This window comes from Drosophila kikkawai, chromosome 3L, assembly GCF_030179895.1.
Source record: "Drosophila kikkawai strain 14028-0561.14 chromosome 3L, DkikHiC1v2, whole genome shotgun sequence".
NCBI classification, from domain to species: Eukaryota; Metazoa; Arthropoda; class Insecta; order Diptera; family Drosophilidae; genus Drosophila; species Drosophila kikkawai.
Window position 1 is genome coordinate 20,880,096 of NC_091730.1, and position 21,755 is coordinate 20,901,850.

The window sequence follows — 21,755 nt, forward strand, 5'->3', positions numbered from 1 at the left end:
GGGCTAGGCAGTGGTGGTCATGTGAGGAGCGGCGCGGCGTCCCTTTTTGGGCTGGCACAATTAACAAAGCGTGTAATTTCTCAAACCTATCGCGTGAACAATGGCACAAACAATTAGAGGATAATGAAAATCACCCACATAAGCAGGTCCACTACAGTGCTACAATGGTACCATGGGAAGGTGCATCCCTACATGCATATATGATGATCATATAGGCAAATCTAGGGATCAGTTTGGAAAGTACTCGAAAGGGGAACAATTAAAACCGGAGCACAATGGCCGTCGTCAAGTACGCATCCTTTGCAGAGGACCTCCTGGCATTGTCTGTGCTTTGTTTACAAGTCTATTGAGTGCAAAATGCAGCAGCATTGTCTCTGGCTAACTATTTGCATACTTGTGTTGTCTCCGGAGACAAACCGCAAAATCAAATGCGGAATAACTGCGCGCCATTTAATAACGGAGCTTCGGCAGTGCTGCCAATCTAATCGCAAAGCACGCACTAATTAAGTGATTACACTAGTTGAAGCGCATTTTAAACGCAAGCACTTAATTGAGTGCTTACACTGGTAGGAGCTGCATTTATCTATCGATATTAAAAGGCACACAAGTAAATTTCGTAATAATAAAAAAATTATAATTAACTTTCCCGAGCTTAAAATGGTAAATTTAGTTAATAAAATTAAAAAAAAAAAATTCTTTTCATTGTAAAAATATATTTTTAATACATAAACAAAGCATAACAGGAACAATTAAAACTGCAAAATATTCTTGATAATTTAAAAAAATATATATTTCTTAAGTTTGCATTAAAACCAAACACTGTGGAAGTGGAAACATTAGAACGCAGCTTAAAACGATAAAAAAAAAAAAGGAATTTCGGTCGAGTTGACATCCCCTTCGGTTGTCACTTTGACTTTTGCGCCATTAACAAAATAATTTTCAGCTGACCGCAAATAAGTGGAAAATAAATCAAGATGAGCTTTTCTCCTGGGGGTGATGTTTCCGATAACGAGGACAGTGACTCCTTTCACTCGTTCAACGACAGCGAGATCTCCAATCAGCGAGCTCTGAGCGCATCCTGGAAATCGTCGCTTGGCAGCGATTGCGACAGCGCCGCGGGGATGTCGGAGCATGAGACTTCGGGTTCACTGGAGGATGGGCTTTCGGTAAGTGTAGGTACCCCTTAGCACCACGCATTACTAGGATAGTCCCGCCGCAGATAGAGCAGCAGCCGCAGACCACAAAGGAGACGCCTCCAAAGGCCTTGTTTGGCAAACCGGACCCAAAATCTGGTGATCAAAAGAGCGAGTGTTCTAGCGATTCGTCTGCTTGTGATGGTGTGTCCACCAACGGCGGTGCTCAGCCGCAGACGGAGCGCTTCAAGACGCTCAAGAAGTTTGTGGTCTCGCCGCTAAACGACATCGAGGAGCCCTTGCCCATGTGCCTCAGGAAGGTGCCGAAACTCGCCTCGAAGAAGGTGCCCAACGAGGAGCTCTTCGACATGGAACCGCCGCAACTGCGTCTGAAAGATTACCTGGAGTCTGATCCAAGGTCTGAGGCCAAGCATAAGCACGCCTTCACCGAGATCTGGGTTGGTTCGCAACAGAAGTGCAATGATCTCAAGCGCTCGCCTCTGCGCGAGTTTTCGACGGCCCTGGATGCCTACTTCACCCAAGATTTGGACGAAATGACGACTCCTAAAGAGCACGACGATCCTGTTGTCCAGCCTGTGATGAAACCAGCTAAAGTAAGACTTTCGCTCCAGAAGAGGCATCCCTTTAAACAAGTCGTTATTCCTATTCCAGACCATTAAGAAGACTCCTGTCGCAAGTGTTAAGCCCGCTGAGGAGTATGTGTCGCCCTTCGAGAATATGCCAGTTCCGGCAGGACCACCAAAGGAAACTTCATTGCTGGACGGAGCCAAAAAGCCTGTAATAGTGCCCGCTGGCTTTGATTTGACCCGTTTGGTGGAGTTTAAGAATCCAAACCACTGGGCTCGTCGCCAGCACGTACGCACCGGCGACAGGGTCTTCTAGATCGTTTGTAATCGTTTCTCGGACTAGTAGCTACTTCTATTACCTCTATACCACCGATGGAATATCTATTAACTTTATAAGCTGGACTTGAAATAAAGGACTTAAGAGCCTCCTCCTAGCATTTAGAACGAGCGCCAAGCAAATGTATGCAAGTATTTGGAGCTGTCAAAGTTCGGGAAAGACATAATATCGCCAGCGTCGTCGCTGGGGGCTCCAAATGATTTCATTGTGCTGCCGATAAAATTGTCGCCAGCGAAATATGTTGCCCGTGACTTTGATTTCGGCCGCCGCAACATTAATTTCCAAGGAAATTACACATGCCCGCCGAGGGGAACCTGGAGCTTATCTCAGCTGGCAGATCTCGCCGAGTGAGCTTGGGTCGCGGAGCTCATTTGCCGCTGACATGCGAACGTTTGCTCTGGGTCTGGGCCTCTGGCGGAGGCTCCTCCAAGTAGGGACTCGACGCTCTCTTTCGCGGCGGATGCTGCTGGCCCCCCAAATGAGAATTCAATAAATTTTCTGGCGAACGGCAACAACACAATGGACCAAACGTTGTCGTTAGTCTTTTGGCGACGTTTAACATGAATATGCAGTGTGGCTAATGTGGAGCCCATAAACACTTCCAGCGGCAACATGAATGGGCCGAAAAACAGGTTGCAGCTACGTGTGTGGGTACTCGGGGATTGGGGTCCGATTGGACTCCATCCTCTTGGGGCTCTTGACAATTGTTTCTTAACGCGAACTGAAGCGAAATGCCACCGTCGAAGTTGGCCAATCATCTAGCCGGCCTCTCTTTGGGGGCAAACACTTGCCACTGGCTGAGGCGCAGCATCAAAGGAGCGCCGCCACGTTTCCGCCTGGCATGGGGTGGGGAGATGTGTGATGGGACAGCCGGACAATTGCATGTAAATGGCCACAGTTTCGCTAACAACTACAATGTGAAAACATCAATTACATGTGGATGGGGATTTGGGGACCTGGAACCTGGAACCTGGCTGGCCAGGATCGTGGCGCTCAATCAGCGCATTTAACTTGGCGCCGGCGCCAGCGTTTAAGATGCGGCTCGCTCTGATCTGCTGATAAGCCCATGTCCATGTTGTTGCCTGCCGGTTGCCGGTTGCCGGGTGGGTTCTTCAGCTCTCAAGAGGAGGCTGGGGATTTGGACACAGGAACTGGTTTTTCATATGCCTCGCATGCGCAGAGATATGAAATCGAAACCGAAACCGACTCCAAGTCCGAATTATGTATTCGGCGACGACGACAGGCAGGCAAATGGAAGCATGCAACGCACAAATTGCTGGAACAGGATTCAATGGGCAGGCAGGCAGTCGGCCAGTGTGGGAAGCAGCACAGATCGGGGGAATCTCTCTGTCTGGGCCCATTCCAAAGCAAATTCCACGAGTGAATGCATTTGAACATATATATTTTATTTATGCCGCGCATTTATGAAATGCCAAAGACAATAAATCCATTACGAAATCATGCGAACAATTAAAATTGCATAATAAATACGATAAATACTGATGGCAGAGAAATACCTGGAAATCCTAATTAACTGCAAAATATCACAATTCAGCTTAGACACTACACTATGGCAACTAAACGCTAATTAAATGTACAAGGCAGCGATGCCGATCTCCAAATGGGAGCACATCGCTCGCGCTAAATGGACACGCTGGTTCCCAATATGTCCGAGATGCTGAAGCTGCTCCGTTTGGGCTTGGCAGGCGGCACCGCAGCTTCGCTGGGAGCAGCCGTTGTGCTCACCACATCCACAAAGGTGTCGGCATCGGCAGCGGACTCGCCGCTTGTAGAGCCCGCCGATGACGAGGAGACCGAGGAGGCCGGCGATGGCGGTGTGTAGGCCCAACTTGGATAGCCGGCAATGTGCCTGGCATAGTCAAAGGCGGACTTCTGCTGCTGCTGCGGCGGCTGTGGCGGTAGTGGTGGCGCTGGCACATAGAAATTGGCCTCCAGGGTATCCAGCAGATAGCGATGCTGCACAAGGTTCTGATTCTGCAGATGATGCTGCGGCGGCAACTCCTCTACGAGTCTTAACCGCTTGGCTAACGGCGATTCCTGGGGCTCCTCCTCTGGCGGGCAGGCTGGAGGAGGGGAGTCACTGATCTTTCGCTTGCAACGCGACTGACCCGACTCACGGAACCCCTTGGCAAAGGGATTGTTGTCGATCTTCAGCTTGGTTATGCGGTCATTCTGCAAAGGCAAAGACAGGGGATTAGTTGGTTATCACAGCGCTCTTTATGGATGGCGAAGATGTGGGATTGGTACACACCTGATAAGCCGTAACGGCGATAAACTCCGTCTCCGGGAACACAAAGGCCTGCTGGGGGGCCCAGGGGATCTGGCCCAGGTCGGAGGTGCGTATGACATGCAGCCGTGGCTGATACTTGTGCATGCTGGCCAGGACGATCTGAAAAGGAAGAGGAGGATATGGGCGATAAGTTAAGGGTTTCCATGTTTAGAATAATATTTTATTTCTATTTATATTTCCATTTCATATTTCCATATATCACTTGTGTGAATAAAATGTGGAGTATGATGTCTTAACCCAAAACAACAGAAAGATTTTTTCTGTGCATTTATCTTTTTGGGTAGACATCTCACATATCACTTGTATAAATAATATGTAGCCTTGTTCCGTTGCTGACATTTTAACCCAGAAAAACAGAAAGGGTATCAGGGTAATTTATCTTTTGCGGGTTGAAAAAAAAAGTGATGTATGCTGGAGTTTTTCACAGAAATCGCTATAGATTTTAAATAATTTAAATACTTACATGACCATTATTGTCCAGCGTGTTGTTCGTCAGCTTCACCTTGCTAAAAAGGAGCGCCTGGGACTGCCAGTGCTTGCCCGTGGCTGGACTCTCCGGATGCAAATACATCCGTTGTGGACTCTGGGGCTCTGCTCCACCGGCCGGAACCCACTGCGAACCAGAGAACTTGTAGCGGCAGTCACCGATGGGCACCATCTCGAGGAGCACGCAATAGCTGGCCTCCTCCTCCAGACCGCTGAGAGAGACACGCATCGAGGGGAACATGCGTCTAAAGGGGGAAAGAGCAGAGATCACAGAGGATGGATGGCTGTTAGTGACACGTTTCAACCGTAAGACTGATAATAAACCCCCGGAAGGGGAGGAGGCGGCTTATCAGCGGGAGATAAGTCAAACAGATAGGTACCAACCTGCCACTCTTGGTGATGATCATCTCGGTGCCTATGCTGTGGAACTGTCGCCACAGTTCGTTGTTTTCCAGCTTGGCCTCGACATCGCCGGGCAGCGAGGGCTGTGGCGGCGGCGGTGGCGGTGGAGCCACAAAATGTCCAAAGTTGGGCAATAGTCCGCAAAGGGGATCTTCAAGATACAACAAGAGAAATCAATTAGCCGTCGGCAAAACGGATATGGAGTCTGCTCCAAACTTACCCGGTAAACGTTGCATAATCTGCTGGCGGTATATTTCATGGGCGATCTGCTGCTGCAAACGCAGATCGGCAATGTTGGGCAAGGTCAACATTCTGGTTACTTCTTCACTAGCTTCTTACTAGATCTTAACTTTTATTTTTTATTTTTTAAGACGAACCGTGGGAAATCGATTGAAATACGACGACGTCAACGAACTGATCGCTTCGCTGTTCGACTTGAGACTGTCTCTCTGTGCCTCGGAGCGGGCACTACCTCGATTCAGCCCGAATCCGGTCGGATGGGTTTCGTTTCCCTCCCGCACGCACCGATCCTCAGGTAGTTGCTCGACCTGTTCTCCCGCTCAAGTGGCAGTCAGTGGTTTCTCTTTTGGTCGCACTCTGCCTTGGGTAGCTCTCGCTCTTCCCCTGCCATTGGTCGCTTATCAGCGAGCGGTACGTTGTCTCGCTCTCGCTTACTTGGTCATGGGAAACGCCATTTTCAGATGGCTCTCTTGGGAGCGGGGGACTCTGAGATTCAGTGACCTCCTCCCCCTGGAGCTATGGGGGCACGGCACCCATCTTGCTGCTGCTGATAGCGCTTAATGGGAATGGGAATGGGCTTGGATGGGGTTTCTTCTCCGGTAGAATTTTGGGGAGACGCTCTTTGAAGTCGGCTAATCGCTGGTAATATTTATGGAATAGGAAAACGTTTTGGATATGGGCCAACTAGTAATGTTCATTAAGATTAAGAGCCCCTAAAAATGTGGAAGCAGTGGTAAATTTTTGTATTTTGATTGGAATTATAAATTATTCTCAGACAAGATCGAGCGCTTTTTTCTCAAAGCTTGAAGAGTGCTTTGAAAAATTAGTATTAAAGATTAGAAATAATGTGATGTACCTATTAATAGTAGTATTAGTATGAACCTAGGCGCTAAATCGTTTGAACTTTTTAATCGTTGCGAACTCAAGTACGTTTTGTAGGTTTTAATTGATAATAGCTTAATAGGAACTAAAAAATGTAGATTATGTTGTTCGTACAACAATTTTCATGTTTTAACGATGAGAAATTAAATGAATATGAAATAAATAGAAAGCTTTTAATAATTAAACTGAATTTTGTACTAAGACCCCAAAAATAATTAAGTCAAATCTGTAGGTAAGTTTTATTAAAAACTTTCGTGGTAAAAGCGAAAATCCCATTAATTTTAGAATTATTTCATTGAAATAATTCTTCTGTTTTCGAATTCTTTAATTTTAGTTAATAATCTTGAATTAGAGCAAATGCACCAAATATAGTCCTAGACAAAAGCTAACATTTATTTAATGTACATCCGTTTTTTTACTTTAAATGTAACAATATATAAATACTCATATACAAAAAACCCCGCTGCTTATCTATGACAAGCTAAGATTAAGTTGCTTTTTGATTTATTAATTTAAATCAAGGCTCGAAATTTATGTAGAAACCTGTTTAAAAAATAAAAATTCATGTATATCTTAATGCATGCTGTATAAATTATAAATCTTCTCTTTATAAAGCCTATATACCTTGAAAGATGTTGAATAACCCTTAAATAATTTTCCCACAATTCAAAAACCTAAATCCAATGTCCCAGTTCCAATGTATTTCAACCTTTTCTGAATCATTAATATTTTAAAGAGAGTCCACTTGAGTGTCAAACCTTTGATATCCGCTCGATATATGTAGTATAGTACATCCAGTCATATCTTGCCGTAATGATCAGTCTCCATCTGTTCGGTAGCTTATCCAGCTATCGGCCGGCATCTTGTACATGATGTTCTCGAGGCCAGCATCGAAATCTCGCGGCTACCGTTTGAAGCGGCGGAGAGGGAGATCTCTAGAAAGAGATCCGCCCCGGCGATAAGTCGGCGGGGCTAATCAAAACCTTTAAACGGTACTCGTACTCGACTGGGCCACAACAAATTGCACCATCAAATTCAACTGGCGCCAAGCGACTGTCGCCTGCGGGCCACTTGAGCGGCGAAGAGAGGCTCAAGATGCACTGGCAGTGGCGGAGGAGGAGTGGCAGTGAAGTGGGATGGGAAGGCTAGGCAGGATCCGTCTAACGGATCACAGTCACTTGTTGCCACTTGTCCTGTCTTCTCGGTTTCTTGGGCGACATCAAACAGGCGAGTCATAAAAATGATCACACTTTGTCCCCGAGACGCGTTCTCATCTGAGAGATCTGAGAGGAACAAAAGCGGCAGCGGCGGCGGCAGGAGATGTCGATGTGGGTTTTATGACCTGGTGCGACGACCGCCGACTGTTCGTGTGTCGCTGCAGTTTTTGAAATTCGGAAATTATTGTTATGATTATTGCCTGTTTTTGTGGGTCCTCTGCTGTTCTACAATTTGTTTGCTATTGTGTCTCGCCGTTTACAGCTTCTTGGCGACAAAAGCGGGCCGACAGAAACCGCAAAAGGACATCGGTTGGGGGTATGGTAAATGGGGCAGGGGCAGGGGCAGGGGAACCGGAACGGAAACCTTAAAGAGTCCTAAGGATCGATGACCAGGATAAAAATCTCAAATTACGGTCAGCTTTGTGCAGAATCCAAAACAGGGGAAGATTTTTTTTTTTTAAGTGATCATACCCTTGCAGGGTATTATAATTTCAGTCAGAAGTTTGCAACGCAGTGAAGGAGACGTTTCCGACCCTATAAAGTATATATATTCTTGATCAGCATCAACAGGGGAATCTTTCTAAATATGTCAGGAAGAAATCGATTTTTTGGCCATTTTTGCAAAATTTTATAAGGGGTTACATCATTAAAATTTTTGATTTTGATAAAAAATTGAATTTTCAAAATTTTTAAATGAAGTATGCAGATTTATTAACTGTAGAAAATCTTGCACAGAACAGTTTTCCGATTTAAAATTAATGCTCTTTTGGCCGAGTTATGATATTTTTAATTTTAAAAAAATCAAGAAGTTTTTTAATATAAAAAATCAGATTTTATAATACAAAATAATATTTTTCTATGTCAAGGAATCATTTCCGACCCCATAAACCGTATATATTCTTGATCAGCATTAACATGCGAATCTTTCTAGACGTGTCCGGAAGAAATCGATTTTTTGGCTATTTTTGCAAAATTTTATAAGGGGTTACATCATTAAAATTAGCAAAAATGGCCAAAAATTTTGATTTCTTAAAATTTTAAATTTGGTATGCAGTTTTTTTAAATTAATAAAAACTAACACAAAACTGCTTTCCGAATCGAAATTAATGCATTTTTGGCTTAGTTATGATATGTATATTTTAATTGTTACCTGCAAGGGTATACAAACTTTGGCTGGCCAAAGTTAGCTTTCTTTCTTGTTTAAATTAGAAATTCATTTTAAATCAAAATCATTTCAAACTAATTAAATTTGAAACCTTTATATATTTACTAGCAATGATTTCATTTCTTAAAGGAAAGTAGAAAATAGCTGAAATCTCTATTAATTTCCAACGAATTCCCATAATTTCTCTGAACTCCGAAGATAAGAAACATGTGACATGAAAATGATCTTTAAAAGGTTAAGATGTCAATTCAAAGTGAATCATAGAAAATGATTCCTCCGTTTGCTGTCAATGGATCGGATCCTTGATAGCACTTGTGCTTGTGGTTAAGGCTACTGCTCGCATTTCCATTACCCAACCAGGTTCCAGTACCCGTCTCCGGTCATTACGCAGTGCCTGCAGATATGCAATTTCCGGTAATTCGTAATTCGACTAGCTTTGCATAAAACTCCTTGCTTCCATATTTCCGCTTATTCCGGTCGCTCTCTAAGTGCCCCTGACTGACCTAGACCCAGACCCAGGCCTGAGTGTGACTCAGGCAATTAGCGGAGAGAGAGGATAGGAGTTTTCCTTGCGTCCAGACGGATTTGTGTCATTAGCGCTGTTCATTCAGTTTTCGGGGCGGAAAAACCCGGGGAAATCCGAGCTGCCCCGTTCTCTCGCTAATTGCATGTTTGTTATCTTTGGGAACGCGCTTACCGAACGCAGGACAGATCTGATAAGCAAAGAAGCAGAAGCAGGCTTACATTTTGCACATGAATCAGACACATAGATTTATTGTTGCTTGTTTTTATGTTGTTCGTGGTTTACAATGTAACTTTTGGCTTGCACCATTACGTGGGTTAGATATTAGTTGTGTATCTTCTCTCATTTATTTTATTTTTTTATATTATTTATCATTGTTTGTTCAGCACAAATGTGGCTTTGTGGAGTAATTCAGCTTGGTTTCGCATTGTGTACTCTTCGTTTTAGTTTATTATAGTTTTATCACAGCTATACGTTTATATTTACTTGTTAATAATTGTGTGTTTACCGTTGAATATGTTTCTCTTCGTTTGAAAACATTTAAAAAGTCAATAAACAAACACATTCACACCAAATTGCCTACGAAAAGGAGTTGCTTAGGGGGGAATAACATGGAAAATGTGAATAGATTTGCAAATAGTTCAGCGGGAAACCCTTAGGAAAGCTCGAACCCGGTGTTGCTGCTCACCGCATAGCGCAGCTTGTCCCGCAGCGTGGACTTCTTTTGGTAGTTGGGCAGCTTCAGCAGGTTAAAGCACGTCGAGGAGGTGGGCAAGCGGTTCAGGGGATCCTTTTTCCGTATGGTAAAGAAACCACGGATCACGCTACCAATGGTATCCCCGGTGTCCTCGTCATCGCCCACCTCCACGCAGCGTATGGAGAAGGGCGGCTCCAGGTGGGCGAAGCCCAGCAACGGAGGCTTCGAGCAGCTCGTTACAAACTGGAAATAGAGCAGAATTACTACCCTGAAACGGTATAAGACTCCCCCAATACATACCTTTAAAAACAGCTTGCGCTCCTCCTCCGTGAAATCCTTGGCCAGGATGTCCCAGAGCCAGCCCACCACACGATGGGAATCGTGAAAGCCTCCATAGTACTGCGTATGCTTGCGTAGATCCCGCAAATCCAACGGCACCGTGTCCCCGGAGATGAGGCGCTGCAGTTCCGGTGGCGAAAACAGGGACAACCATTCCGGGTTGACGATGCTGCGGAAGCCACGATTAAAGGCCACCGTCTGCTCACGGATCTGGGTGTTCATGTGGAAGAAGGCCATGTAGTGGATGTAAACCAGCTTGTTGTGATCGTTAACCACGCGGGCCTTGCCGCCCGGATGCAGTTCGTGCGTGACTATCTTGCCCATCACATCCTGGTCCACGGAGAAGGTCAGGTTGAGATCGGCCACATCCTGTTTGTAGTGCTTAATGAAGGTCAGGCTGCGGTACAGCTCGTTGTCCAGCGAGGGCAGCTCGTCCATGCAGGAGTACAGGGCCTGCTGCGTCTGGCCGAGGAGTTGGGAGAGGAAGAAGGAGGCGAAGGGCACGTCCACCACGATGCCCTCGTATACGGCCTTGCCCAGCATGCGGCCAACGAACTCGAACAGCTGCAGGTGATTGTCCTGGACGTAGGAGATGGGCGACGGGTATAGCCGCTGGTCGGAGGTGGTCTTGAACAGATTCAGCGATGGGTCAAACACCTTCTTGATGGTCTCCTCGAGGAACTCCTTGAACACGCCATCCTGGTCAATGCCCGCCTCGTGCAGTCCCTGCTGATTGATGAATCTCACACGGATGACACCCTTGAGGGCCTGCGTGGGCTGGGCGGCCAGTTGCCGGTACCCGTCCTCCACGATCCGCTCGCGATGGATCACAATCAAGGCGGAGCGCGGCGAGGCGCAGGCACTCTCCGTGAGACCCATCACCGCCTTCTCGTTCTGCACAAACTTGCGGAAGAGCTTGACCCGATCCTCGTGCGGGATAATGTGCGGCATCTTGGCCAGCAGCAGCATGGCGTTCCGCTTGGCCTTCTCCAGGTCGTTGATGAACGTCGAGGGCTTCACCTCCGGTATGAGCCAGTGGTTGGGCGGGGTAAACGGGCGACGGCAATCGCGGCGATACAGGCAGAGCATCAGTGTGTGCAAGGCCAGGAATACAGGATTCTGGACTATGTTCTTGGCTCCTGATGGTGGGAGATTGTATGAAGACAGATAACGATATTAAATATCAACCCAAACTCACCCAAAATATTATCATTTATTAGTTTGTAGAGCATATTGTTGAGGAAATAGGTCAGCATCACATAGTCGTTCAGCTTGAAGGGATTCTGCTCCGTGTACATCTCATATTCATCCAGAATTCTGCAGGAAAATATATGTAACAATGATCAGCAGTCACTCTAAAACCACTTACGTAACATAGTGGGTCATGCAGTCGCAGAAGAGCATCAGCATGGCCGTCTGGGGCTTCTGCAGGTTCGTCTCGCACTTGAGCAGCTCCAGGTACTCCTTCATGCCGCAGTTCGGGCCCAGCGACGTGATCAGCAACCAGATATCGTAGAGCACATTATCGTTGTAACAAATCCCCGTAAGGATGTCCAGCTTCATCTGGGAGAGCGTGTTGAGGGCGGCATAGTACATGCCGCAAATGCGTGACACCTGCAGCACCTCCGCATTGTCCAGCCGTCGCCACTGCTGCTTCGTCTGCTTGCTAGTCGCTCCTCCGCCTCGCGTCGAGCTGCGCTCCAGGGCACGACGCAACAGGTTTGAGGTGGAAGGCTGCTGGGGCGACTGGAACTCAATGCGCTCGTAATTCCGATTGATATCCTTGAGGAGATCGCCCAGCAGCATCTTAATGCAGCGATGATCCCACAGCATGTGAAACTGCTTTTTGATCAGAGCCACATTTTGGTTCTGTGCTGGCTCTGGCCCCGGAGTGTGCCAGCCCAGCAGCTCGTGCCATTGAGTGAAGACGCCCTTGGTGGTCACCGTGTTGGGTATTAGCTCCAGCAGCGATGTGGTGGTTTCCTGAGGGACAAGAGTTGTCAGACTCGTCAGAGATTGATTGTGTTTCCACTTACAGTCAGTAGGGGATAAGCCAGCGATTTGGACTCCGCCTGGCCCTCAATGTTGAACAGGTTGACAATGTTGCCCAGGAACGCCAGGGACTTGGTGCCCGGCATGCTAGCACCGAACTCCTCGAACCACTGGAAGTCCTCAGAGATGCTCAGCGCCTTCTTCAGCAGGCCCAGCGTCGCGAACTGCTCCAGGCACTGCGGCACACTCTGATGCAAATGGTAGATCAAGGCGGGCACCGATAGAATCTCCGACAGGAATTTGGTCAGCAGATTGCGGCTAAAGTCCCCGTCGATCAAGGGACGTAGACACAAAGTGATGATGGCCACAAAAGTGACCGGCTTCATGGACAACTCCTCGCGAACAGTGCCGCGCAGCAGGACGAGCTGTAAGAGGGGAATAATTAAGTTTTTTACTTGCAAATCCCAACAAACCCACCCGCATGATCCTGTAGAAGTCGTTCTGCACCAGATGCCCCTGGATATTGCAGCACACCTTCTGCATGGCGGGCTGCAGTCGCTCAAACTGCGAGTTGCGCAGTATCGCCCAGGACTTGGGCGCCGTAAACACCACCAGCGTGTGCAGGAAAAGGGCCAGCGACAGGCTGTCAGCATGGTTCTCCGGCTTTAGCTCAGGCAGCAGGAGCATACAGTTGGTTAGCAGCAGCTTGATGTGCGCTATCCACGGCAGGCTGCGCTCCTTGTGCAGGCACAGGGCGGCGTACGAGAGTTTCGGGCTCTCCGCCTCCATGGCCTTGATGACGTACCGGCAGATGCGCTCCAATCGCTCTCTGGCCCTAGGATCCGTCTTATCCAGCTTGATTTGTGTAAGGTAGCGCCTTAGCAGTGGATACACATTAATGGCCACCAGCTCCAGTTCCGTGTCCTTGTCATCCTGGCAGTCGGGGAACACGGCATCAAAGTCGAGTCTAAAATATGGGATGAGGATGCTTTAGTGTCAGAGTTAACCATGGAATCCCTTCTTACATGATTCTTTTCTGGTACTTCCTGCGCGCCGCGTATCCCTTGAGCGTGGACTGCAGCAGGATGGCGGCCAGCTCCCGGCGCTTCTCCAATGCCCGCTCCTCGCGCGCCGCCTTTGTCTGCTCCAGGAAGCTGCTCTTCTGCGTCTGGGCGAACATTGTTATCGCAGCAGCAGCAGGTTGAAGGCGATTGTGATGTTTGGTTACTATCCTGTAGTTGCCGTGGGCGTTTCTGGGTTCCTTTGGCTTGTGTGGCCTAACTCTCTCGCAATATAATCACTGCCTTGTGTCGTGCTCTGTCCCAGATCGTCGTCGGTTTAGTGCATAGCTGGGAATTTGCATTTTAAAACCGAATTTACATTAGTTTTTATTCCAATTGGGATTTGCGTCCAGGCTGCAGAGTGCCCGCCGCTCTTTTCCGCCTAAAAACCACAGGCCCATGGGTCACTCTAAATAACCGCTTTCATTGGAACATCATTGGACATTGACGATCTGGCACTTTTGGTCGCTGGGACCCAAAAGTCTGGCAACTCTGGTAGCTGGGATCGAAAAGTCTGGCAGCTCTGGTAGCTGGGACTCAAAAGTCTGGCAACACCGCGGCACGAGCGACCAGAGTTGCCAGACTTTTGGGTCCCAGCGACCAAAAGTGCCAGACTATTTTACTTACATTTAACATTCTACATGTAAAAGCTTGTTTTGACATTTTACTTTGAAATTCAGAGTGACCAGGGAGAAAATACCAAATATCGCAATTTCGGTATTTTGATATACTTACATTTTTACACTCTACATGAGAATTCGACCCCAAAAACGAGAATTCGACCCCAAAAACGAGAATTCGACCCCAAGATGTAAATTGACATTTTACTTTGAAATTCAGAGTGACCAAGGAGAAAATATCAACAAATATCAAAAATATTGCGATTTCGAAATTTTGATAATCAACAACCCTACCGCGTTTTCGAAAAACAAGCCGCGGGTCACACTGTCCCAACGCGTGAAAATTAATAATTAATTATTTGCTGAAAACTAAAAACGCTGGCGAAAACATGCATACAACTATGTGCAACAACGGCCGAGCGCAGTTCTCCGTTTCCGGGCATTTGTGAAAGCACGTTGCGCGAACCCGCAGGCAGTGTGTGGCTAAAAAAAGGCGATGTGCAGTTATGATTTAGCAAAAACAACAAGGCCCAAAAGTGCTAATAAAAAATACACACACCCATACCGCCACACACATACGCGCGCGCAGGAATAGCAAAGGTGAAAATTATAAATTAATAAATGCGAGGTCCGATAGCATATCAAATTAGCGAAATATGCTCGGTTTTCGTGCTGCGGAGCGATCAAAAACTGTGAATTGCAACAGAAAATAATTTCAAGGTTTGCAGCAGGCGAATAGAAGGCAAAAAGGTAATTGAAAAATAGAACGAACGATTTTGGCACAAGCGCACACTGCCAAACGCCATATATTTTTGTTGTCTGGCCGACCGTGGCGTGGCTAAGGTGGGTGGGGCGTGATTTTGGGGGCCAATCTGGGTGTGTGTGTGTGCTGTGGAAACAACAAACCCCAAGAGCCAGCCTCATCCCTTGCTCTCCCCGCTCGCCTTGCAAGAAAACGACGGACGGCAGGCACGGAAAGTGAGTGTGGAAATGAAAACAATTGTGTGCAATGCATGTTAGCAAAGCGGAAAGCAAAAGAGTGAGCGAGAGCCAGCTGCCCTGTAATGCTCTCTCATGTAATTTGCCGCAATTTCGCCCGTGCATTGCCTCATGCATTTCGCTAGCTCAGTGTGTCACTCTCCCTCACTCACACTGACGCGCGCGTCAGCAGCACTGGCAAGGTCTCCTCCCCACCCCTTCACTCTCTCTCCCCATCTTCCGTGACAGAAGCAGCATCGTTGCGTTCCCGTTCCTTTCGGGGCTGTCAGAAAAAAGGCGCGCTCCCGCTGCTTCCTTTTTGGTCCGATTCGCTTGCTCCACCATTTTCTTTCTAAAACGCCACACACATTTCGCTGACGCCAGCGGCAGCGCCATCGCCAATCGCCAATCATTCGCCATCAGCCGCTCCTCCTCCGCGGTGCCCCCACTGCAGCATCGCATCGCATCTCATCCCAGTGCTCGGTTCAGTGCAGTCCTCATCTTTGCTTATTTAATAAAAACAAGCATTGTTTTGTGTTTGTCTCTCCATCTGTATGTTGAGTGCGATTGCCCAACTACAGATAATCAAATTTATATTGTGCATGCGAGAAAGTAAATAAAGAGTATGCCAAACGGCTGTGATCGCGCTTGCTGCTGAAAAGGCAAATATTCGCAAGGCGCAATATTGTGTGAGTTTCAAGTTCGTCCAGGATTTTTCGCAAAAACTGTACGTGTGTGTGGATGTGCCTTTGTGTGAGCGCGTTTATTGAACTTTGGGAACTTTTAGCAAAAGCCGGTTAGAAAATAACAGCAATTGCAGCGGTGCAGTGACGCATAACCTCAAAGATCGCGACAGGGGTACCGTTAGATCGAGGTGCGACAGGAAAAATGATGGCTACCGCTACTCTCGTCGCTGGCAAAAAATGTGAAACTTTTCATCGAAAAGCGTTAAATAGTAAAAAAGTAAACATTGGTAAATTCCACGGCGGCAGTAGCTGGTGTGCTGTGCTTTTAATGCAGTAATTGGGCTCCGTTATGTTTTAGTGCTTGCCCGCCGCACACGCACACACACACACGCAGCTGCATTGCTGAGAGGTTTAAATTATAACAGTAGAAAAAAATCGAAGAAAGTCGCCAGAGCAACACCAGAAACAACAACAACATTGGCAGCAAGAAGGGGAGAAGAAACAGCAGGCGAAAGAAACAAGATTCGAAAATGGGCACACACACACACAAGAGACAAGCAATGAGCAGCAATGGCAACAACGAAACTAAATGAAAAGTGCGAACTGCGAACTGCATGAAACCTAACCAAACTTCTGGGTCGACGTCGCACCCCCACTAATCCCCAGTCCTCCCCTGCCTCCCCTGCAATCGAAATCCCGAAATCGAGTTAAAATGTTTGTTATTTTATTGATTTATATATCGCCGTCGTCGCTGCTGCTCGTCACTTGCGCCATCGCCCAAACGAAGGTGTTATATATTTTGTTATTTATTTGCTTACCTGATAAGCCGACAGCCGACACAGTCCATGCAAATGCTAATTTCCATTCGTCAATTACAGATTATTTGCTATTATTGGTGTAGTTGTTGCTGCTACTGCTCGGCTTGTAAATTTAACAAATTAGCGAAAACTGATTTGATTAAGTTTCGAGCTTCAAGTTGATTTTATTGTCACGCACGCCACTCCAAGTGTTGTCTTCTTGGAAATATGACAAGTGATTGGAAGCCGATCACGTGGTTATAGGTGCAAACCAGTAATAAAATCCAAACTTTTGTTTATTTCAGGAAAAGGAAACGCAACCAAAAATAAGCACCAAGAAGCCGTTACAATTATAATACCATAAATTATAATAGGAAACCAAGAGGAAACATAACCAAAACAAGCAGCAAACTATAACTAACAACGAGATGAAGTACCAAACTGGAACAACTGACAACAGTGCATCAGCGCACGAGATGCACCAGCTCCCCAGCACATCCACGCCCAAGGAGGCAGCAGCAACAGCAGTTGCAGCCACGACGACGGCCACACAGGCCAATGGCAATTCCAACCCGAACCCCAATCCCAGCCAGAACCAGAACCAGGCGTCCAATGCTCTGTTCTGCGAGCAGGTGACCACAGTGACAAATCTCTTTGAGAAGTGGAACGACTGCGAGCGAACCGTTGTGATGTACGCGCTGCTAAAGCGTCTGCGCTACCCGAGCCTCAAGTTCCTTCAGTATTCGATTGACAGCAATCTGACCCAGAATCTGGGCACCTCGCAGACGAACCTCAGCAGCGTGGTCATAGACATCAATGCGAACAATCCGGCGTATTTGCAGAATCTGCTGAATGCCTACAAGACGTTCCAGCCCTGCGATCTCCTCGATGCCATGTCCTCCTCGTCATCGGATAAGGATTCGATGCCATGCTACGGCAGTGACTTTCAGATCACCACATCGGCGCAGTGCGACGAGCGGAAGCTGTACGCCCGCAAGGAGGACATACTGCACGAGGTGCTCAACATGCTGCCGCTGCTGAAGCCCGGCAACGAGGAGGCCAAGCTCATCTACCTGACCCTAATTCCGGTGGCCGTCAAGGACACCATGCAGCAGATTGTGCCCACGGAGCTGGTGCAGCAGATCTTCTCATACCTGCTCATCCATCCGGCTATCACCAGCGACGACCGACGGTCGCTCAATATCTGGCTGCGTCACCTGGAGGATCACATCCAGGCGGCGGCGGCGGGCCTGACTAATCGCAGCTACTTCCTGCAGCCCTCCCCGCAACTGGTGGCCGGTGGAAGCTCCACAGGCAGTGGTAGCTGCTCCTCGTCAGCGGCCAGCTCCTCGACAGCCTCCTGTTCGTCGGTGGCCAGTGGCAGCCGATCTTCGCGTACCAACGACTGGCAAACGATTGCTCCGCCCAGCAAGCAGCTGCAGCTCAAGCTGGCCGGCAGTGGAGACTGGCGCGGCAGCGCAGGAGGAGCTGGAGCCGGCGGCAGCTCCAACGGATCGATCAATCCACTCTGTGATAATCTAAATGGTATTACCCTGAACGAATTAGCATCTAGTCAGAATAGCCTCGGCCTGTCACTTGAGGGCAGCTCTTCGCTGGTCAACGGCGTCGTTGCTGGAGCGGCAGCGGGCTCGATGCTTGGAATTGGTGGCGGCGACGACCATGACACGTCGTTCAGCAAGAATGGCACGGAAATACTTGACTTTGATCCGTCCACGGCGGACATGGGAGAGGCCTGCAGCAGCAGCAGCCTGGCCAGCACCAGTAATCTATGCCGCAATTCGTCGGCAGTGGACGCCCTCAACGATCGCTTGCAGCCGCCGCAGCATCTCCAGCAGCAGCAGTTCCTCCAGGCCCCGCCCTATGCCTCGATCCTGATGGGCAATGTAGGCGATCAGTTTGGCGACATCAATCGCTGGAGTCTGGACAGCAAGATTGCGGCACTGAAGACGCGACGCTCCAACAGTCTCACCACACAAACGATCTCCAGCTGCTCCAGCTCATCCAACTCATCGGTGATCACCGTCAACGACAACTGCTCCAATTCCACGGAGAACCTGGCCCAGTTTGCCAACAAGCCGCGTAGCTTCTCCCTCTCCATTGAGCACCAGCGCGGAGCCCTGGCCAACAGTGGCTCCGATACGCGGTTGGACGAGTTCAAGCCCAACTACATCAAGTTCCACACCCGCAATGTGGGCATGTCAGGCATTGGCCTCTGGCTAAAGTCCCTGCGCCTGCACAAGTACATCGAGCTGTTCAAGAACATGACGTACGAGGAGATGCTGCTGATCACCGAGGACTTTTTGCAGAGCGTTGGAGTGACAAAAGGGGCCTCCCACAAGCTGGCCCTGTGTATCGAAAAGCTGAAAGAGCGAGCCCACATTCTTGGTCGTGTCGAACAGGAGCTAATTACGGGCCAAATGAAGCTGAGCACGGCGGTCGAGGAGCTAACGAACATTGTGTTGACGCCGATGAAACCAGTGGAGGCCATTGGGCCGCCGGAGGAGAACATTGGACTGCGCTTCCTCAAGGTCATCGATATTGTGAGTAATACTCTGCAGCAGGATCCGTATGCTGCGCAGGACGACGAGACCCTGGGAGTGTTTATGTGGATACTGGACCGCTCCATACATAACGAGGCATTCATGAACCATGCCAATCAGCTTAAGGAGCTGAAGTTCAAGTTGTCCAAGCTGAAGATCTCCATGGTGCCGAAGTTGCATCATGTGAAGCCGGGAGTAGTGAGCGGTCCCAGCAATGGAAGCATAAACAAACCAAGGTAAGTGTTGGTGTTCCGGAAAGATTCGAATTAGTAACTAACTCTCGCCTTTTGCACAGATGGAATGGCAAGACTCGCAAGTGCGATACGAAGAACGGCAGCAACGACAGGATTAACAACCGCAAGAACTCCAACGACATGCTGAATTTCTCGTTAAACTGCCTCCAGCATCCGCTGCCCCACCATCCACAGCAGCAACAGCCGCTCCCGCCGCCGCCGTTGCCGCAGTTCGACTACAATGGCTACGGTGGCGGTCCGTCGCATCAGCCGCAGTACAAGAGCTCCTCCTACCCCAGTTTCATGGGTAATCCGCAGCAGCAGCAGCCCCTCAAGCCGCACCATCATGCCCAGCAAATGCAACAGATGCTGCAGCAGCACAATCACTTTCCGGCTCTGCCACAGCAGACACCGCCACAGTCGCACCGCCGATCGCTGAACAATCTGATCCTGGTGGCCGGCGGACCGCAGCAGCCACAGCAGCTGATCTTCAAGCCCGGCCAGGGAGTGCTGACCAACAGTGGATCCAACGACAGCTTGGTGATGGAGCGCAATCAGCAGCAGCAGCAGCGGAAGCTCAGCGGAAATGGAGGAACCCTGTCCAGTGGGGAGCAGCAACCAAAGAAGACAATGGCCGCCGTTGTGATGGTTAGTAATCAAAGTCAGGAGCAGCAGCAGCAGCATGATCAGCAGCCGCAGATCCTGATCAGCAGCAACAACAACAATAACAACAGCATGCTGAATAACAATTTGATAAATCAACAGCAGCTGCAACTGCTGGCTGCAGCCGCCGCCGCTGTCAGCAATGGCAGCTGTCTGTGCTCCAATGGTGGCGGTGTAAATGGTAGTGCCTGTGGCCACAATCTCTGTCAGCAAAGCAGCAAGAATAACAATGCCGTTGATCATTGCCTGTCCCAGCCAGGACTGGTGGGCCTGGGCGGAATGTCGCCCCACGTCGCCGAGTACAAGCTGAACGATTTCAAGAGTCTGGAACAACTCGAGACGCTGTGCCGCCAAATGACTGAGCAGGCCATGAACTGAGCCAGCTGCCAGCACACACACTCTTTTGTGTTCACACCTAGCTTTGAACCGTGTTTAAAGTTTGATTTTGCAAGAAACGAACATTAATGTTTTTATACATATATATATATATATAGTTTTGTAAAAATCGTATCTATGTTTGTGACGCGTCTAGTTCTGCCCCCTGTCATGCCGTTTTGTAATCGTTTTTAGTTCGTAAGCCGATATATAGTTTGTTTAAATGTTAAGTTTATTAATTATGTGTGCCAAGAGACGCTCCCAGAAGCTGCTCTCCAGCTGGTCGTGCTCGCAGGTCCAACGGCTGGCCGTTGGGAACCCATGGAGCCCAGTTTGCCTCTGCACCATCCCCAGGTCAGCTGGCGGGCAGCGGGGCGTGGCAATGTCAATGTTATTAATGTCTAGGTTTCGTAAATGTTCGTCGCCATTTCTGTAGTTCAACTAACAACACACACACACCACACACACACAATACACAATAACTTCTCTCTACGTAGGAAAATTTGGCCAAATTCGATCAACATTTTACGCTATTCTAATTCAAACATCCATCACCATCCACCCAAACGAAGGATTAAAGGAATACCCCCGCTGAACGACGACGAAAAAGGTTTATCTAGTGAAAATTATAAAATGAACTCTGCATCGTGACCATGAGACTGACTAAGATTACTTTTCGCAACTAAAGAAAACTTGAAGGGAAGCTTGAGATGGAATGAGAAACTAGAAACGAAAGCTGAGAGAGCTGTTGGCGCGAATCAAAAACATTGCTTGCTGAATGATGTAGTAAAAGTCACACAATGGATATGTTTATGTAGTATATACACGTACACACATAATTTATTTTAAATTAAAAAGGGAACATGTTTGCTGAACCCCAGACAGGAGGAGGAGGAACAACACTAAACTTCAATGTTTCACTGTCTATATTGTTGTGTTGGAATCGAAGGAGGAATTGTATTGTATTTTGTATAAGTAAGCGTAAGTCCCCGACCCCCGAGCAGTGCATAAGCATATGCATAATAATCCTCGATCATCTATCTCTACCACTTACCATTATGTTTGCTTTAGTCAATTGTTTATCAACCACTCAATATGATGATGTTATGTTTTAGTTGTTTTCAAAGAAATTATACATTATATATAGATTTAGATGTACGAACGAATGTATGTCGCAGCATAATAAGCTTAATTAACGACGATGGCGAGGCAAAGGCAGCCAAAAAATCAATACCAATAAGAGAGCGTAAAAACGCGTAGCCTAATTTTAATTGTGTAAAAACAAAAGAAACCGAACAAACCGCATGTGTAAATCTTGCTTGGAAATGTTTTTCGTTTTCTAATTTCTTGTCGATATTTCAAAAATAGCTACAACAACCGCAACATTGTAAATTGCTGATATGCTTTTATTTATTAATAAACAACAGCCTAGATTGTGTACGGCGCAAGTTGGGATAAAGAAATAGCCTA

The 21,755-nt window shown here is 47.8% G+C and overlaps 4 protein-coding genes across 6 annotated transcripts; 2 read left to right on the plus strand and 2 right to left on the minus strand.

Moving 5' to 3' along the window:
* Positions 1-904: 904 nt before the first annotated feature.
* Positions 905-2,183, plus strand: LOC108078635 (uncharacterized). The gene is made up of 3 exons (XM_017172561.3): positions 905-1,166; positions 1,220-1,747; positions 1,806-2,183. Exons 1-3 carry the CDS (start codon positions 975-977, stop codon positions 2,034-2,036), a joined length of 951 nt encoding a protein of 316 aa, XP_017028050.1. The 5' UTR covers positions 905-974; the 3' UTR covers positions 2,037-2,183.
* Positions 2,184-3,633: 1,450 nt separating this feature from the next.
* Positions 3,634-5,702, minus strand: Doc3 (Dorsocross3). The gene is made up of 5 exons (XM_017172560.3): positions 5,477-5,702; positions 5,239-5,407; positions 4,832-5,099; positions 4,330-4,467; positions 3,634-4,250 (listed from the first exon to the last, which is right to left on the minus strand). Exons 1-5 carry the CDS (start codon positions 5,565-5,567, stop codon positions 3,699-3,701), a joined length of 1,218 nt encoding a protein of 405 aa, XP_017028049.1. The 5' UTR covers positions 5,568-5,702; the 3' UTR covers positions 3,634-3,698.
* A 3,798-nt stretch (positions 5,703-9,500) lies between these two features.
* LOC108078887 (ubiquitin-protein ligase E3B) lies at positions 9,501-13,743 on the minus strand. The gene is made up of 7 exons (XM_017173017.3): positions 13,337-13,743; positions 12,789-13,278; positions 12,356-12,736; positions 11,689-12,302; positions 11,518-11,636; positions 10,281-11,458; positions 9,501-10,223 (listed from the first exon to the last, which is right to left on the minus strand). Exons 1-7 carry the CDS (start codon positions 13,489-13,491, stop codon positions 9,939-9,941), a joined length of 3,222 nt encoding a protein of 1,073 aa, XP_017028506.1. The 5' UTR covers positions 13,492-13,743; the 3' UTR covers positions 9,501-9,938.
* Positions 13,744-14,296: 553 nt separating this feature from the next.
* Positions 14,297-21,750, plus strand: smg (sterile alpha motif domain containing protein 4 smaug). Of its 3 annotated transcripts, XM_070286135.1 has the most exons (4): positions 14,298-14,742; positions 16,759-19,250; positions 19,310-19,895; positions 20,783-21,750. In XM_070286135.1, the coding sequence occupies exons 2-4, from the start codon at positions 16,882-16,884 to the stop codon at positions 20,822-20,824; spliced, it is 2,997 nt and encodes a 998-aa protein (XP_070142236.1). In that variant the 5' UTR covers positions 14,298-14,742; positions 16,759-16,881; the 3' UTR covers positions 20,825-21,750. The 3 variants fall into 3 exon arrangements, with proteins under 3 accessions (XP_017028382.1, XP_070142236.1, XP_017028381.1); XM_017172893.3 differs by lacking the exon at positions 20,783-21,750 and having other exon boundaries at positions 14,297-14,742; positions 19,310-20,764; XM_017172892.3 differs by lacking the exons at positions 14,298-14,742; positions 20,783-21,750 and adding an exon at positions 15,356-15,659 and having other exon boundaries at positions 19,310-20,764.
* Positions 21,751-21,755: the final 5 nt, after the last annotated feature.